Source organism: Scyliorhinus canicula, chromosome 2 (assembly GCF_902713615.1).
Source record: "Scyliorhinus canicula chromosome 2, sScyCan1.1, whole genome shotgun sequence".
NCBI lineage: Eukaryota > Metazoa > Chordata > Chondrichthyes > Carcharhiniformes > Scyliorhinidae > Scyliorhinus > Scyliorhinus canicula.
In genome coordinates, this window is record NC_052147.1 from 176,340,908 (window position 1) to 176,357,210 (window position 16,303).

At 44.4% G+C, this 16,303-nt stretch overlaps 1 protein-coding gene across 2 annotated transcripts in view; it reads left to right on the top strand.

The window, feature by feature from the left end:
- The window catches only part of dnah7 (dynein, axonemal, heavy chain 7), a 498,762-nt gene that overhangs the window by 14,712 nt on the left and 467,747 nt on the right, over positions 1–16,303 (top strand). For both annotated transcript variants that reach the window (XR_005459743.1, XM_038789116.1), the window contains exons 2-3: positions 1,598–1,657; positions 4,629–4,713. Coding sequence is in view for 1 of the 2 variants with exons in the window: in XM_038789116.1 (XP_038645044.1) it covers positions 1,598–1,657; positions 4,629–4,713 (145 nt within the window). In the remaining variant the exon portion in view is untranslated. The remainder of the gene's footprint in view (positions 1–1,597; positions 1,658–4,628; positions 4,714–16,303) is intronic.

Genomic DNA, 16,303 nt, shown 5'->3' on the forward strand with positions numbered 1-16,303 from the left:
GGTCAGCAGAAGCTCTGTCTTTTCAGCATTGGTCATGTCTTGTAAGTCGGCTGCTACCAGGAAGATCTCAAATCTTTGCCTGAACGCATGCCAGTTTTCACTGAGATTGCCGTGGCACGTGAGCCACTGTGGAACCGGAAACTCGATCATCTTGCCTAGGTGTTGTTGCTGGTTGTCACTGTTTGCTGAGTTGTAACTATATAGATTGAAACAGTCACTCACTGGTACCATGTTTTGTTATGCTCTTGACGTAGCACAAGCTGCTTCCTTGATGTGCACTCTGACAAAGGAAGGTTCAGACGTGGAGATAGCTTCAACACTTTTATTAAACTATTAACAATTCTCCTACTTGGATTCGACTCTACTATTAATCCTTCTATAGCTACTCAGACTGACGAACCAGTCTGCTGCAATCCACGTGGTGGGTGTGATGTTCAATCAACCCTGTGTCTGTACTCACTGAGTGTCTCTACTGGAAAGAGGTAGCTCCTGTGTGCTGTGTTCTTTATATATCGGTTGGTGTAATGCCCCCTGTGGTAGTGTCACCTCTGTGTGTATCATGAATGCCCATTGGTCGTGTCCTATCTTACTGACCTATTGGTTGAATGTCTGTGTGTCGTATCTCTGGTGCTCCCTCTAGTGTCAGCTAGTCTACGTGAATTTACATTAACCCCTTGTGTATTTACAGTGATGCATATCACCACACATGGTACCACTCAGTTTCCAGGTTATTCTGCTAGGTTTTACAGTCCCTATGGAGGGAACCTGACCAAGATCCTATGCTGCTCTGCAGTAATTTAAAGCTGAGAGCTGTGTTAATTGCTTTCAGGTGAGACGTCTGCCCCTATCTCAGTAAGAAGTCCATCTTAGAGATCTGCTGGTCAATCGAATGACTGACAGCTGTGTGTTCTGTGCAGTGCCAGTGAGAATGCTGGCAACTGTTGAGACTCCAGGCAGTGCACCATGTCAAGCCCAGGTAAGTCCTGCGTCAGGGGTTAGAGAGCTGATTTCAAGAAGCCAGAAGAAGTGTTAAACTGAGGCCTTATTTACCTGATTGCTGGATATGACAAATTCAATGGCACTACTCAAAGAAGAAAAGTGTGTTGCCTGGTGACCTGGTCAATATATGTCCCTCAATGAACAGCATCAAAAATAAACAAAGTGGTCATTTGTCTCATTGCTCTTATTGAGAACTTGCTGTGTGCAAATTGCTCAATTTCTCCAAACAGTGACTGTGCTTAAGAATAATTTATTGGTTGTGAAGCATGTAAGGATGTTGCAAGGACGAGGATGATCCTATACAAATGCAAGTTTGATCCTTTCATTGATAAGCTTTCATAAACTGGGTTAGCCCATTGAAACTGAACACGAGTTGCTAATACAAGTTGCTGATTAGAATCAATCCTCCGGTTCCCAGACATTAATATTGTTATCTAGTGACACTTCTACTGAAGGGTCTTGTCTCTTTCATTTAATTTTGATGCTTCAAAATTTCTTGTACATCATGAAAATAAATTAGCTGATTCTTTAATTGGTATAATACATAAACTTCTTCCATTTCATATTGATAATCTGAATATCTTTCTTGCATTTTCAGGCACAGAATAAAGGAAAGCTGCCCAGGAATGCAGTCTCATTCTTACCACAGTTACCCGCGGTAATGTACCTTTAGATAAAAGTTCAAGATAATAGACTATATTCTAGCGGTAGTTCATTATGATACATTATTTGAATAAATTCTAAACACAGGATTGCATTTTTAAAGTTTCTGTTTGATTGTTGTGCAGCAATGCCCAGGAACACTTAAACAGTATAACCATACAGTTGGCTACTGGCAGATAAAAGTGTAACTAAATGGGTTAAAATTATCACCCAATTAACAACACATATATTATATATGGAATGATTTCAAGGAAGCAATCTAAACTTGGGGTTCTGATGACCGTTCTAATCTTCTTGCAGTTCTTTATCACGCTGTTTTATCATCTTAATTATATTAGTATTATAATGTTACTCATACATAGAGTGAGTTAAAGATAAAATATATTTAACATATGCATGGCTTATGGTGGCAAATTCTAATTGTAATGATTGGAGTTCAAAAGAAACTATAAAAATAATAATATCTAGTATTTAGAATCCAGGAACTTTTTGGATGAAAGGTTACAGAGCTGAAACGTTAACTCTATTTCTTGCTCTTGGAGCACTTTGAATGACGTGCCATAGACACAGTAATGCTCCTAGGAATTTTCTTCAGCGAGAAATTCCTTAACCATCCTTTTTGTAAACTATAGGAAGAAACAGAGCAAAGAGTACTGGGCAGGAAAAAGTAAAATAAACTTGAAAGGAGTGCACTGGAGTGGTTAAGTGCCTAACTGAAGTGCCTTTTTATGTTGATGGGCCAGGTCTTGCTCAGCACCTTGGGGCTTATGCAATAAGATTTTTCTCTGCACCATTCAGCTCAAAGAATTTAACCATCACTTCCTGGAATTGAGAGTGCAACAGGACTTCTCTACGTTAGTGACAACCAACAGTTTATCCCTTTAAACAATATGATTAATGGATAGTGAAAGAAATAGAGGAATGACAAAGAAGGAGAACGATTAATTTGGAAATATATCGAGTCAAATCAGCTACTGAAAGAGAAATAAAGGAAGGGATTGAGAGAGTGAGAGAGAATTTTTTAAAAAGTAAAATGTGAAATTTTAACAAATTCTGAGAAGGATTAACTGAATACTAGGAATGAGATAGAATAGATTAAATTGTTCCCTTTTGGAGATTGATTGACATGGGCATTGACAATGATCATGTTAAGAAGACACTTGTACTCAGTTATAAGCCCTAATTTTGTGTATTGGATTTTCCAGGAAATTAATGTGCAAATTTAGCAAGTTCTTAAAAATATTGGGCGGTTGAGGCTGAGATACTGTTTGTGCAAAGCAAATGGCGGGATAGTAATAGACCACCTAACTCTTTATCCCATGAACTTACCGGCTGATTGCACAGCGGCACAGTGGTTAGCACTGCTGCCTCACAGCTCCAGGGTCCCAGGTTCAATTCCAGCCTCGGGTGACTGTGTGGATTTTTCACTTTCTCCCCGGATCTGTGTGGGTTTCCTCCGGGTGCTCTGGTTTCCTCCCACAGTCCAAAGATGTGCACGTTAGGTGGATTGGCCAGGCTAAATTGCCCCTTAGTATCCAAAAGGTCAGATTGGGTAACTGGGTTACGGGGATAGGGTGGAGGGCTTAAGTAGGGTGCTCTTTCCAAGGGCTGGTGCAGACCTGATGTGCCAAATCGCCTGTTTCTACAATCTAAATTCTATGGTTATCAATGTGGTTAACATGCTGTTATTTTCCTGCAACATTGGGCAATTCTCTTTTATCTCTAATCCTTTATTTGCTTGCATTGTTAGTCTGACACTGATGTTTGGTCATGCTGTCCCCTTGGACTGCATTGTACTTCCATTGTATCTAACTAAAGCCATTGCTGTGCCAATTCTAATTGTCTCCTATTATGTCAGTCACACCAATGCTGTCTCGCTTTCTTTTCTTGTGAAGCAAAGCAAATCTTGTAAAATTTTTAGTAGATGTTCTGCCACTGCATCACAGCTGCAGAGTCAGTGGTGTAATAGTAAGCTATATTAGACATTTGTTACATAAATAAGATATATTTAAAAACCTTTACTGGTCATTCAACACTCCTTCTTGAATTCTCTGAAGATAGGTGCAACCCACAGCACCATGATCTCCACCATGATTGGGACAAGGAGGGAGGCCCTGAATCCACCACTGCCGTAATGAGGAACAAACCCTGTGGTGTTTGCAGCAATCTGATCCACACAAGCCCTCCAGCCAACTGAGTCAAACAGCACCCCGAAGGGCTCTGCATTGCTGTGGCAACATGTGCTTTTTAATGCATGTTGTAGCCTGGAGCTATGGATAGAGATGGTAGCGGCTCCAGTTTATTTCCATCAGATGACTGAACAGGAATTTCTCCCACTCTTACTGTCAGTAAATACTGGTGTATTTGGAAGAATTTCTAAGTTGGATACTCAGCCTGTTTGACCATGTTATGATTTGTGACACCTTTGTTGGCCATCGAGTGCTGGAGTGGCACTTGAACCTGGAGCTCCTTGAGGCAGGGATACTATCATTTGGCCACGTGTTCTCCAGTCAGCACTAAATATGTCAAAATATTTTCAATGCAGTTGTTTTATGGTATCATGTTTTTTCTCCGTTATCCATGATAAGCTTGAAAATCTATTTATTTTATTGAATAGTAGGCATGTGATTCTATTTCCTAGCTATTTCAACCCATTATACATCTAATGTAGAAATGAATATTAGTTGCTATATGCAGAAAATTAAGATAACGTTACCTTAAATTTTATTGCTTTGAAACATTGTATATTTGTTGAATTTAATATAGACTTTGTTTAAAATATCAATAGAGCAATGAAAATTACTGTAGAAGTAATCGCTTTGGAGCATTTTAGCAACAGTATAATTATGTTTAGTAAGTATTTAGAAATACCCTCCCAAAGCACAACACATAATTGCACCTAGAATGAAAACAATGTTAAAGAAAGCAACTAATGTTTTTGGCTCTATGTTTGTACAACCTTTCAGAGCCGGTCCAAGCCATTGTGGCAATCAGCCTCACCTTCATTCTTCCTTCAAGCAGAGGATGAGGATGAGCAAAGCGATTTAACAAGTGAGTTTGAAGTCACAGATATATAGCAATTGTATTCTATCATATTAAATAGAGAATCATGCTCATAGGGTATTCTCAAGTATCAATAAATAGATTAGATAATTTTGAAAGTTTTCACTTAATTGCGAATAAAGATTTGACCCCGTTATTCTGAGAGGCATTGGTACTGACCCAGTACTGCGTCAGGAAGGAACTGTATCGTTGCTTTATGTGGACATCCTGAGGCTGTGAAAGTGCTATCCATCCAAACTACAATGGGTCCTGTGGTCTTCTGGAATAGAAAGGTGGCATAGACTTTAAACAAGTTAAATAAAAGTTGGGAGGAATGTACAGCAAATGTGAGACACTTAAAAAATGACCAAAGCTGAATTAGAGATCATAAAACAGACTGAACCAGACGTGCACTCTAACACGGTACTGAAGGAGTCCTGCACCGTAAGAGGTGTCGCTTATTGGGTCAAACAGCAACCAGTTTTAATTTCCAAGAAGACCAGGGCAGTTATTCCCACTGATCTTGACTTATATTTCTTCCTAGGTTAGCATCATAAAAATAGATTATCTGGTTATGATTGCTTTGATGTTTAATCGGGTCTTTGTGTATGCAAACTGGCTGCTGCATTCCCCATAACACAGCAGTGAACAAAATTACTTTATTGGCTGTGCAGAGCTTTATCTAGATATCCTGAGGATGTGAACGGAGCTAGTATAGAATTTACAGTGCAGAAGGAGGCCATTCGGCCCATCGAGTCTGCACCGGCTCTTGGAAAGAGCACCCTACCCAATACCTCCCCCTATCCCAATAACCCAGTAACCCCACCCAACACTAAGGGCAATTTTGGACACTAAGGGCAATTTAGCATGGCCAATCCACCTAACCTGCACATCTTTGGACTGTGGGAGGAAACCGGAGCACCCGGAGGAAACCCACGCACACACTGGGAGGATGTGCAGACTCCGCACAGACAGTGACCCAAGCCGGAATCGAACCTGGGACCCTGGAGCTGTGAAGCCATTGTGCTAACCACAATGCTACCGTGCTGCCCTACGTGCCCTAAATGCAAATCTTTCTTTTGTTTCTTTATAACAAAACTAAAAGTAGGGGAACATCTGGGCAATAGTGAGAATTATACAATATGCCTTAAGATAATAATTGAGAAGCATCATAAAGACCAAGCAGTAGATTGTAAAAAGAATAGAACGTGGGAAAATAAAATGTGCAATATTGGCACTCATTGTGGCACAGAAATAGAATACAATTAAAACAATGTTTAATAGAGTTTAGAAAAAATATGATGTGGAGATGCTGGCGTTGGACAGGGGTGAGCACAGTAAGAAGTCTTACAACACCAGGTTAAAGTCCAACAGGTTTGATTCAAACACGAGCTTTCGGAGCGCAGCTCCTTCCTCAGGTGAATTCACCTGAGGAAGGAGCTGCGCTCCGAAAGCTCGTGTTTGAATCAAACCTGTTGGACTTTAACCTGGTGTTGTAAGACTTCTTACAGAAAAAATATGTTCAGTTAAGAAAACAAGAACAACTAATGAGAAGGTGTGGATGAATAAAGGAAAATTTGAGAGTAAAGAAAGAGGCATTGAGTAGATGAACTGTAGGGAGAGCATGTTGAAGGAGAATATGATGGAATTTGGAGAGAAATAAAAAAGACAATTTGGAAGGCAAAATAAATTATGAAATTAATTTATTAGGAACATAAAAGAGTTAAATGTTCTACAGATGCATCAATAAAAATGTAAATTGGGATTAGAACAGAGCCAGAGCCATTAAGGAATTGGTAGGCCAAAATCACATAACAGCGATAGCGCAATCACAAAATTATTCAGAAAATATTTTGTTTCAGTATTTATCAGAAGGTGGGCATGAGAGAACTACTTCATGGGGATGTGCCTGTTCAGTTCAATTCTTTTCAACTTAATTCTGGACTCAGGCCTAAGGCTGAAATAGGCTTGGGAAAAAATTGGAATGTTTGAGCTTTGCTCATTTATTGTACTGAAAAGAAATTGGGCGCGATCTAATGGAAAAGTTTCCACGTGTGGTAGCGAGTGGAAACTGCCAGGTGTTTCTCGATAGCCGACCCGGTGGGGCCAAGACCGATATCTAATTCCTTCCACAAGTTCCGAAAGACGTGCTATTGGGTGAATTGGCCATTTTGAATTCTCCCTCTGTGTACCTGAACAGGTGCAGAGTTTGGCGACTCGGGGCTTTTCACAATAACTTCATTGCAATGTTAATGTAAGGCTACTTGTGACAATAAAGATTATTATTATTAATGTTAATTAGGACACTTAATGGTGTCCACAGGCTTCACGCCGGAAATGACTGTCCCGCCAGCTTATTTACTTGGATCTTGATTGGCAACTCCTCGCTAACTAGGTAGAATAGCTCATAAGCCACAGAGAAAACCCCAGACAGCACGCAGCAATGCCACCACGCAGACCAGCCCTATGTTTCGGTGATGTTGACCTGGCCTGTCTGTTGGACCTGGCAGAGTCCCGGCAGGATACCCTGTTCCCCTGAGGGGATCGGAAGATCAGATGCAGGGCAGCCTGTGCCACCTGGAAAGCAGTGTCAGCGGCCTTCAGTTCCTGTGGTTGGCACTGCTCCTCGCTCCCAACAATAATACCGTGCCTGTGCCCCAGCACACCCTGGCACCCGCCTGAGCCCTGCCGTAACACCCCACCCCGTGATGCATGAAGCGTGGGGTCATGATGCCCTATCTTTGTCCTGCAGGAGAAGTTGGACCACAACAGACCGGAAAGCTCACAGACTGGCAGCATGTTGCTGTATATCAGAAGCCTCACCCCGTACGAGGAACGGGCCCTGGAGGTTACAGGGGTGACTGAAGATGGATTGGTCACCAACGTCGAGCTTGGCCTGCTCTGCAGAGGTGAGTATCCACCAGCTCCCACCCAGATGACCTGTCATACGTGTACTGTTCATGCCAGAACGATCCTTCCCTCCCACTGACCACCTGTCCATTTTCCCGCAGGATCTTCATCTGATGGTGGTGGCCCATCCGGTGTATGCCTCACCCCTGCTGCCCAAGAGAATACCTTGGAGAGAGCTCAGAGGATGCCACCATCGATGCGTCACAGCTATCATCCCCACCCACCACCAGTGCAGAGACCGACACCTCGGTGAGCGAAAGTAGTGGAGAGGCTTCTGGGGCACAATCTGGTGAGCACCACTCAGTTGCTGATGCACTTCGGGCAGAAGTAAGAACTTCCAGGGAACAGTCATGGGTCTGCTGGATCCCAGCACCCAGCTGGGTCCCAGTCTGATGTTGAGTTTCTAGGCCAGATTATCTCTGAGCTGATGCAGACACTAAGTTGCAGCCGTGAGATTCAGAGGGGGATGTCAGCGACACTCCAGCAGGGACATAGCCGATTGGAGGAATCGTAAAGGCTACAGGTGCAGAAAATGGCACTGGCAATGAGTGGCACCAAGGTCAACACTGCTAGTGTGGTGATCCCAGTGGAGAGCGTGGAGCACATCAATAGCATGAGTGATGGTGTCCAAGGCATTGCTCAGTCAGTGACGGCCATGGCTGAGGGCCTCAACAGTATGTCCCAGTCACTCGGGGACATGTCCCTGACGGCGGCAGACCTTGCCAAGATGCTGTGAAGCAAGTCCCAGTCTCGGTCTTAACATCAAGGCAGCACATGACTGAGTATGGCATCAAAGAGCCTTATCTAAACTGGAGTCAGTGTGAATCGGGGGAAAACTCTTCGCTGGTTGGAGTCATACCTGGCACAAAGGAAAATGGTTGTGGTGGTTGGAGGTCAATCATCTCAGCTGCAGGACATCACTGCAGGAGTTCCTCAGGGTAGTCCTAGGTCTAAACATCTTCAGCAGCTTCATCAATGACCTGTCTTCCATCATAAGGTCAGAACTGGGGATGTTTCAAGATGACTGCATAATGTTCAGCACCATTTGCGACTTCTCAAATAATGAAGCAGTCCATGTCCAAATGCAGCAAGACTTGAACAATATCCAGGATTAAGCTGACAAGTGGCAAGTTACATTCATGCCACACAAGTGCCAGGCAATGACCATTGCCTACAAGAGAGGATCTAACCACCATCCCTTGACATTCAATGGCATTACCATCGCTGAATCCCCCACAAGAAACATCCTGGGGGTTACCATTGATCAGAAACTGAACTGGACTAGCCATATTAATACTGTGGCTACCGGGGCAGGTCAAAAGCTAGAAATCCTACGGCGAGTAACTCCCCTCCTGACCCCCCAAAGCCTGTCAACCATCTACATGGCACAAGTCAGGAGTGTAATGGAATACTCTCCATATGCCTGATGAGTGCAGCTCCAACAACACTCAAGAAGCTCAACACCATCCAGGACAAAGCAACCAGCTCGATTGCTCCTCCTTCCACAAACATTCAAACCCTCCACCACCAACGAACAGTGGCAGCCGTGTGTACCATCTACAAGATGCACTGCAGTAACTCGCCAAGGTTCCTTCGACAGCACCTTCCAAACCCATGACCACTACTATCTAGAAGGACAAGAGCAACAGATACCTGGGAACCCCACCACCTGGGGGTTCCCCTCCAAGTCACTTACCATCCTGACTTGGAAATATATCGCCGTCCTTTTGCTGTCGGTGGGACAAAATCCTGGAATTCCCTCCCTCATAGCACAGTGGCTGTACCTACACCTGAAGGACTGAAGTGGATCAAGAAGGCAACTCACCACCATCTTCTGATGGGCAACAACGACGTCCACATCCTGTAAAGAAATATTAAGAGAAAGGATGGGCATTGCCCAGTCACTGAAAGATGTGTTCCAGGCGCAGGTGGACATTGGCGAGGCACTGCAGAGGGTGGCCCGGTTACAGAGGGACATTGCTGAGGGCATCGATACCATGGTGCAGCCAATGGGGAGTCGCCAGGGCTGGCCGAGCCAGATGACGCAGGAACCACCAGAGCTCAATCCAGCTACCCCTCCATCCCAAGGTGACCCTCCAGGTCCTTTGGGCACTGGATGGGAGGGAAGAGCGCTGGAACCACCCTGGTTTGGGAGGGGGCAGTGAAGGGGGAGGGGGGTTTATATGACTGACAAAGGCATGTCGTGCGAGAAGCGAGCAAGGATGAGAGCCTCCTGGACATCGGGGCATGCTGGATCCTCGCTACCCCCTGTCCTCCACTCTCCGGCTGCTCCTCGGGGTCCTCCCGGGCTTGTCCTCTAACCCCTTCTGTTCCAGCTACGCCTCATCCAACTGCTCTGACGAGGCTGCATGATTATCCTCATCCACCTTCAGTATGTGGTCCAGCTGCTGTGCCAGGTCCAGGTTGTGGAGGACACAGCAGATCACCACAAAGCGGCGACCCTCCGGGCGCTGTACTGCAGTGGACCACAAGAGTGGCTGAGGCATCGGAATTGCATTTTAAGCAGCCGTGCACTGCTCAATGACAGCTCGGGTGGCAACATGGACCTTGTTATATCGGGTCTCTGCATCGGTTACCGGCCTCAGCACTGGCGCCATCAGCCATGCCACGTTACCCCTTGTCCCCCAAGAACCATCCGGTCACCCTGGGGTGTCCCTCGAAGACGCTGAGCATCTCCGACTGTCCCAGGATATAGCTGCCATGCACACTCGGGGGCAGCGTGCACGCATATGCATGATCGAGGTGGTGGTTGCACACAAGTTTGAGTATTCAGGAACTCCTTCTTGTTGAGTAAGGGTGCTCCAAGACCGCCTGGTGCGTGCAAAATGACATGCGTACCATCTATTACTCCCTGGATCTGATGCATCCCGGCAATGACGGAGAATCCTGCTGCCCAAGCATCTTGATGGGCCTAGACCAGGTCAAAGTTTATATTGTCAGCTGCCCGGGAAATAGGGCATCTGTGAATTCACAGATGCATTTGTGGGCTGTTGGCTGGGATATGCCACACAAGTCCCTGCTCAAGACCTGGAATGAACCTGAGGTTTAGGGCCATGGTGATCTTGTCGGCCACTGGGGGTTGGTATCCTCCTCCTCTGTGGTGCCAAGTCCGCAATGACATGGCACAGGTGCTGCACCGTCCCCTTGTTGAGGCGGAGCCTCCTGCGTCACATGCTGTCTGGCATCCCTTCAAACGACCAGTGATGCATGTGCACCTTGGACTATCACCAGCCTTTCCCTCTGGGTTCCTCCCCGGTCTGATGGGTCTGCGCATGGGCTGCTGCCTTGAACCTCTGTTGACGCTGCTGCCACCTCCTTCTCCGCCGTCTAGACTGCCGCTGCCAACATGAGGGCAGCTGCTGAGAGGTCCACAATATCATCCATACAGTGATATCTGTAAGGAATTGGAAAGGATGTGAGACTGATAATCAGTTAGGGCTTCCACCCTGGTACCCTCTAACACCCACAAGCATGCTTCACCCTTGCATGCCCTGCCATCTCTCAGCATGCCATCCAATGAGCTGTGAAGTGCTCACATTGCTAACAGGCCCCTCGTATGGTATATATGAACTGAGGGGTGGCATGTCAGAACCATGGGCTCTCAGCCCCTTGCCCCTCCCTCCAGCCCGGAGGCGAACTCCCACCGATGGTGTGGCCGGTTTCATCTTCTGGTTTCTTGCCACACCATGGTGGGATCTGGATCTCTCCAGCAGCAGCGGGCTGGTTAGATTGGAAACTGATCGCGCCCACCGCGGTTCCCGATTTTCGACTCTCCCAAGATCTAACCAGCTCGCTCGGGTTTGTGTCCAATGTCTTATTTCATATAAAATCTGTTGCCTACTTTGTACAGTTAAAAAAGAGGAACTGCTTCTCAAAATAATATCGAGAAGGGTTTAACATTCCTACCAGAAATGAAGCACAAATGTTTCGGTATTGGTTAAAATTTATTGCGAAAACTGATTGTGTATTTACAGATAGGAATAGGCAGAATTAAAGTAATTGTAATTTGAAACTAAGTAGAAACCTAGGAGAAATTAGGGGCAGCAGGGTAGCATGGTGGTTAGCATAAATGCTTCACAGCTCCAGGGTCCCAGGTTCGATTCCCGGCTGGGTCACTGTCTGTGTGGAGTCTGCACGTCCTCCCCCTGTGTGCGTGGGTTTCCTCCGGGTGCTCCGGTTTCCTCCCACAGTTCAAAGATGTGCGGGTTAGGTGGATTGGCCATGCTAAATTGCCCGTAGTGTCCTAGAAAAAGTAAGGTTAAGGGGGAGTTGTTGGGTTACGGGTATAGGGTGGATACGTGGGTTTGAGTAGGGTGATCATGGCTCGGCGCAACATTGAGGGCCGAAGGGCCTGTTCTGTGCTGTACTGTTCTATGTTCTAAATTTATATTGATTCAAGGGGATTCTTTTTAGGAATATTCAGGTTAATCACTGGGAGACTGGTAAATTCTGTTCATGGAATTTTGAAAGTTAGATGCTATATGGATTCATAGTAGTGTTATATTCGCAATACTTGAGCCGGAGTTGTGGTATAATCATACAAAATTTTATCCAGTCTTCAATGTAACCTACTGGTATCACTTCTTTCTCTCCAATGCCTACAGCTTTCACACCTTTATAACTCCTTTCAGAGGCAGGGCTGTGAGAGTGTCAGTTCCTTACACGGATTGGTTGTAATATGCTGCAGTGGGACTTTATCTCCACTGATTGGGCTTTTATCTTAATCACATACAACTTATTGTATTTTCGGTGATGTTGGTTACTGAGCAACTGAACTCGTGTTATTTTTCACATATACTTTAACTTAGTTCCACAACATCTGACCATTGCAGTTGTATACAGTAATAGCTATCTACTCCTACAGTAGTATTCAAAGGCACCGATATAAAACAAGAGAGAGTGAGTTGTGCCAAATGCAGTGGAATCAGTGCAAATTAAAATTGTATTCTAAATTTAGGGCAGGGTTTGATGGTCATTGATCTTATGAGAGATTAATCGAGATAAACAATAACTGTAAACATAAAATATCAATAACATTAACTATTACTTCAAAAAACATTTATTTCAGCAATCAAGAAAAGCCATCATACTAAAACGCTGCATCATCATCATCATATTGTATAAAAATGCCAAAGGTTTTGTTCCAATTTTGGCTGCAAAAGATGACCCAGACCTTTTTTGAAAATTCATTCTTGGGATATGAGCATTGCTGGTGAGGCCAGCATTTATTTCCCGTCCCTAATTGTCCTTGTGAAGGTGGTGGTGAACTGCCTTTTTGAACTGCTGCAGTTCTTTTGACGTATGTTTGTTTGTTTGTTTATTGGCACGTGTACCGAGGTGCAGTGAAAAGTATTTTTCTGCAAGCAGAATCAAACAGATCATTTAGCACATGAAAATAAAAGAAAAAGAAAATACATAGAAAATGTGAAAAAGGAGAATAAATTTAAAAAAAAAAACATAATAGGCCAACACAATGCACACAATGTAAATACATAGACATCGGTATCGAGTGAAGCATATAGGAGTGTAGTATTAATCAGGTCAGTCCAATAGTGCTTTTAGATTTTGATCCAGTGCCTTAGAAACTGATGGAACCATCAATTCACCAGACACGTGTTTCCGATGTGAATCTAGGCTTTAATCGACTTACTTCAGAGCCAGCCTGTTACCTGTCGATGAACTCATAATGACCCAGGCTGACTCTGGACACGGATACTTATACAGCTGCACTAGGGGGAGGAGTCATGGGCAGAACCAAGGGTGGAGCCCAGTACAAGTTCCTAAGTGCTCCCAGCGCTACTCCCCCTAGTGGTAGGATGGCGCTACTGCGCTTACAATAACAGTGTGAATTAGTATATATACATTCATATATTACATTCACCACAGAAACATAGAAAATAGGAGCAGGAGGCCATTATGCACTTCGAGCCTGCTCCGCCATTCATTATAATCATGGCTGATCATCCAACTCAATAGTCTAATCCTGCTTTTCCCCCTGCATTTTTTGTTCCTCATTTCCCCAAGTTCTATATCTAACTGTTTCTTGCAAACATAAATGTTTTTTAAAATTTAGAGTAGCCAATTCTTTATTTTTCCAATTAAGGTGCAATTTAGCGTGGCCAAGCCACCTACCCGGCACATCTTTGGGTAGTGGGGGAGAGACCCACGCAGACATGGGGAGAACATGCAAATTCCACATGGACAGTGACCTGGGGCCGGGATTGATCCCAGGTCCTCAGCACCGTGAGGTAGCAGTGCTAACCATTGTGCCACCATACTGCCCTAAACGTACAATGTTTTGGCTTCAATTACTTCTGTGGTGACTGATTCCGCAGACCTCCCACACTTTGGGTGAAGACCTTTCTCTTCACCTCTGTCCCAAATGGTCTGCCCAGTGTCCTCTGACTGTGACCCCTGGTTTTGGATGCCCAACATCTGGAACCTCCTTCTTGCATCTACCCTGTCTCTTCCTGTTAGAATTTTACAGGTTTCTATGAGATCCCCCCCCCCCCCCCCCCCCTCATTCTTCTGTCAATACAATCCTAACCTACTCAATCTCTCCTTGTATGTCAGTCCTGCCATCCCAGGAATCAGTCTGGCAACCTTTGCTGCATGCCCTCTAAAGCAAGACCATCCTTCCTCAGATAAGGAGACCAAAACTGCGCACAATATTTCAGGTGTGGAATATTATACCAAGGCCCGGTATAATTGCAGCAAGACATCCCTGCTCCTGTACTCGAATCCTCTCGCAATAAAGACCAGCATACCATTTGTCGCCTTAACTGCCTGCTGTACCTGCATGCTTACCTTCAGTAACTGGTGTATGAGGACACCCAGATCTCGTTCCATATTCCCTTCTGCAAATTTGGAGATGACATTTGGTTGCCTCATCTAAATCATTAATATATATTGTGATTAGCTGGGGTCTTAGCACCGATCCCTTCGGTACCCAACTAATCACTGCCTGCCAATTTAAAGAAGGCCCCTTAATTCCTATTCTTTGTTTCCTGTCTGCCAACCAGTTTCCTATCTGCCAACCAGTTTTCTATCTATCTCAATAAACTACCCCTAATCTCAAGCGCTTTAATTTTACTTGCTAATCGCTTATGCGGGGCTTTGCCAAAAGCCTTCTGAAAATCCAAATACACCACATCCACTAGCTCTCCCTTATCAACTACTAGTTACATCCTCGAAGAATTCCAGTAGAATTGTTCAGCATGATTTCCCCTTCATAAATCCATATTGACTCTGTCTGATCCTGCCACTCTTTTCTAAGTGCTCTGCTATAAAATCTTTGATAATGGATTCTAGAAGTTTCCCCACTAAAGATGTCAGGCTTGCTGTATAATTCCCTGTTTTCTCTCTACCTCCCTTTTGAATAGTGGAGTTACAAAAGCTACCCTCCCAATCTGCAGGAACTGTTCCAGAGTCTATAGAATCCTGGAAGATGACTCCCAATACATCCACTATTTCTGGAGCCACTTCCTTAAGATGTTGATTATCAGGCCCAGGACATTTATTGGTTTCAATCCCACCAATTTCCCCAACACCATTTCTCTCTTCCCAATTTTTATAGATGTACCATAGAAAGCATCCTATCTGGCTGCATCACAGTTTGGTATGGCAACAGCTCGGCCCAAGACTATAATAAACTACAAAGAGTTGTGAACACTGCCCAGTTCATCTTGCGAACCCGCCACCTATCCATCAACTCTGTCTACACCTCCCGCTGCATTGGGAAAGCAGGCAGCATAATCAAAGACTCCTCCTGTTCACTCATCCAACTTTTTCCATCAGGCAGGAGATACTAAAGTCTGAGAACATGCACTAACAAATTCAAAAACAGCTTCCTCCCTGCTATTACCAGACTCCTGAATGACCCTCTTATGGACTGAACTGATCTCTCCATGCATCTTCTCTACGAGTAGCACTATACTCCGTATGCTTCAGCCGATGTATATTTCGTATGTCCTATGTTTTTCATGTATGAAACTATCTGCCTGGACTGTACGCAGAACAAAACTTTTCACTGTATCTCGGTACATGTGACAATAAATCAATCAAAATCAAATCTACTAATATTGATCTCCTTCAGTTCCTCCCTCTCACTAAACCTGTTCGAAGGAAAGGTGATATATTTTGAAGTCAGCATAGTGTGTGATTATGTGACTATTGGAGGAGAACTTGCAGTTGGTGGGGTTCCCATGCGCCTGCTGTCCATTGTCATGTAGGTGGTAGAGATCTTGAGTTTGGAAAAAGGACCTTAACGAGTGCCAGCAGAGCACATTGTAGATGACATACACTACTGCCGCTATGCATGGTTGATAGAGGGAGTGGATATTTAAGATTTAGATGAGGTATAAAGCAATGGGAATCATTTGTCCTGGATGGTATCAAGCTTCTTGAATATTGCTGAAGCTAAATTCGTCCAGGCAGCTGAAGTATTCCATCACACTCCTGACTTATGCCTTGTTGATGGGCAGGATTTGGAGAATCAGGAAATGACTTACTCATTGCAGATGTCTCAAGATACACTCTTCTTGTCACCATATTTATGTCACTAGTCCAATTAAGCTTCTGGTCAATGGTACTCACAAGAATGTTGCTGGTGGCGGCTTCATTGATTGTTATTCCATTGAATGCCAAGTGTGAATGGTTAGATTCTCTT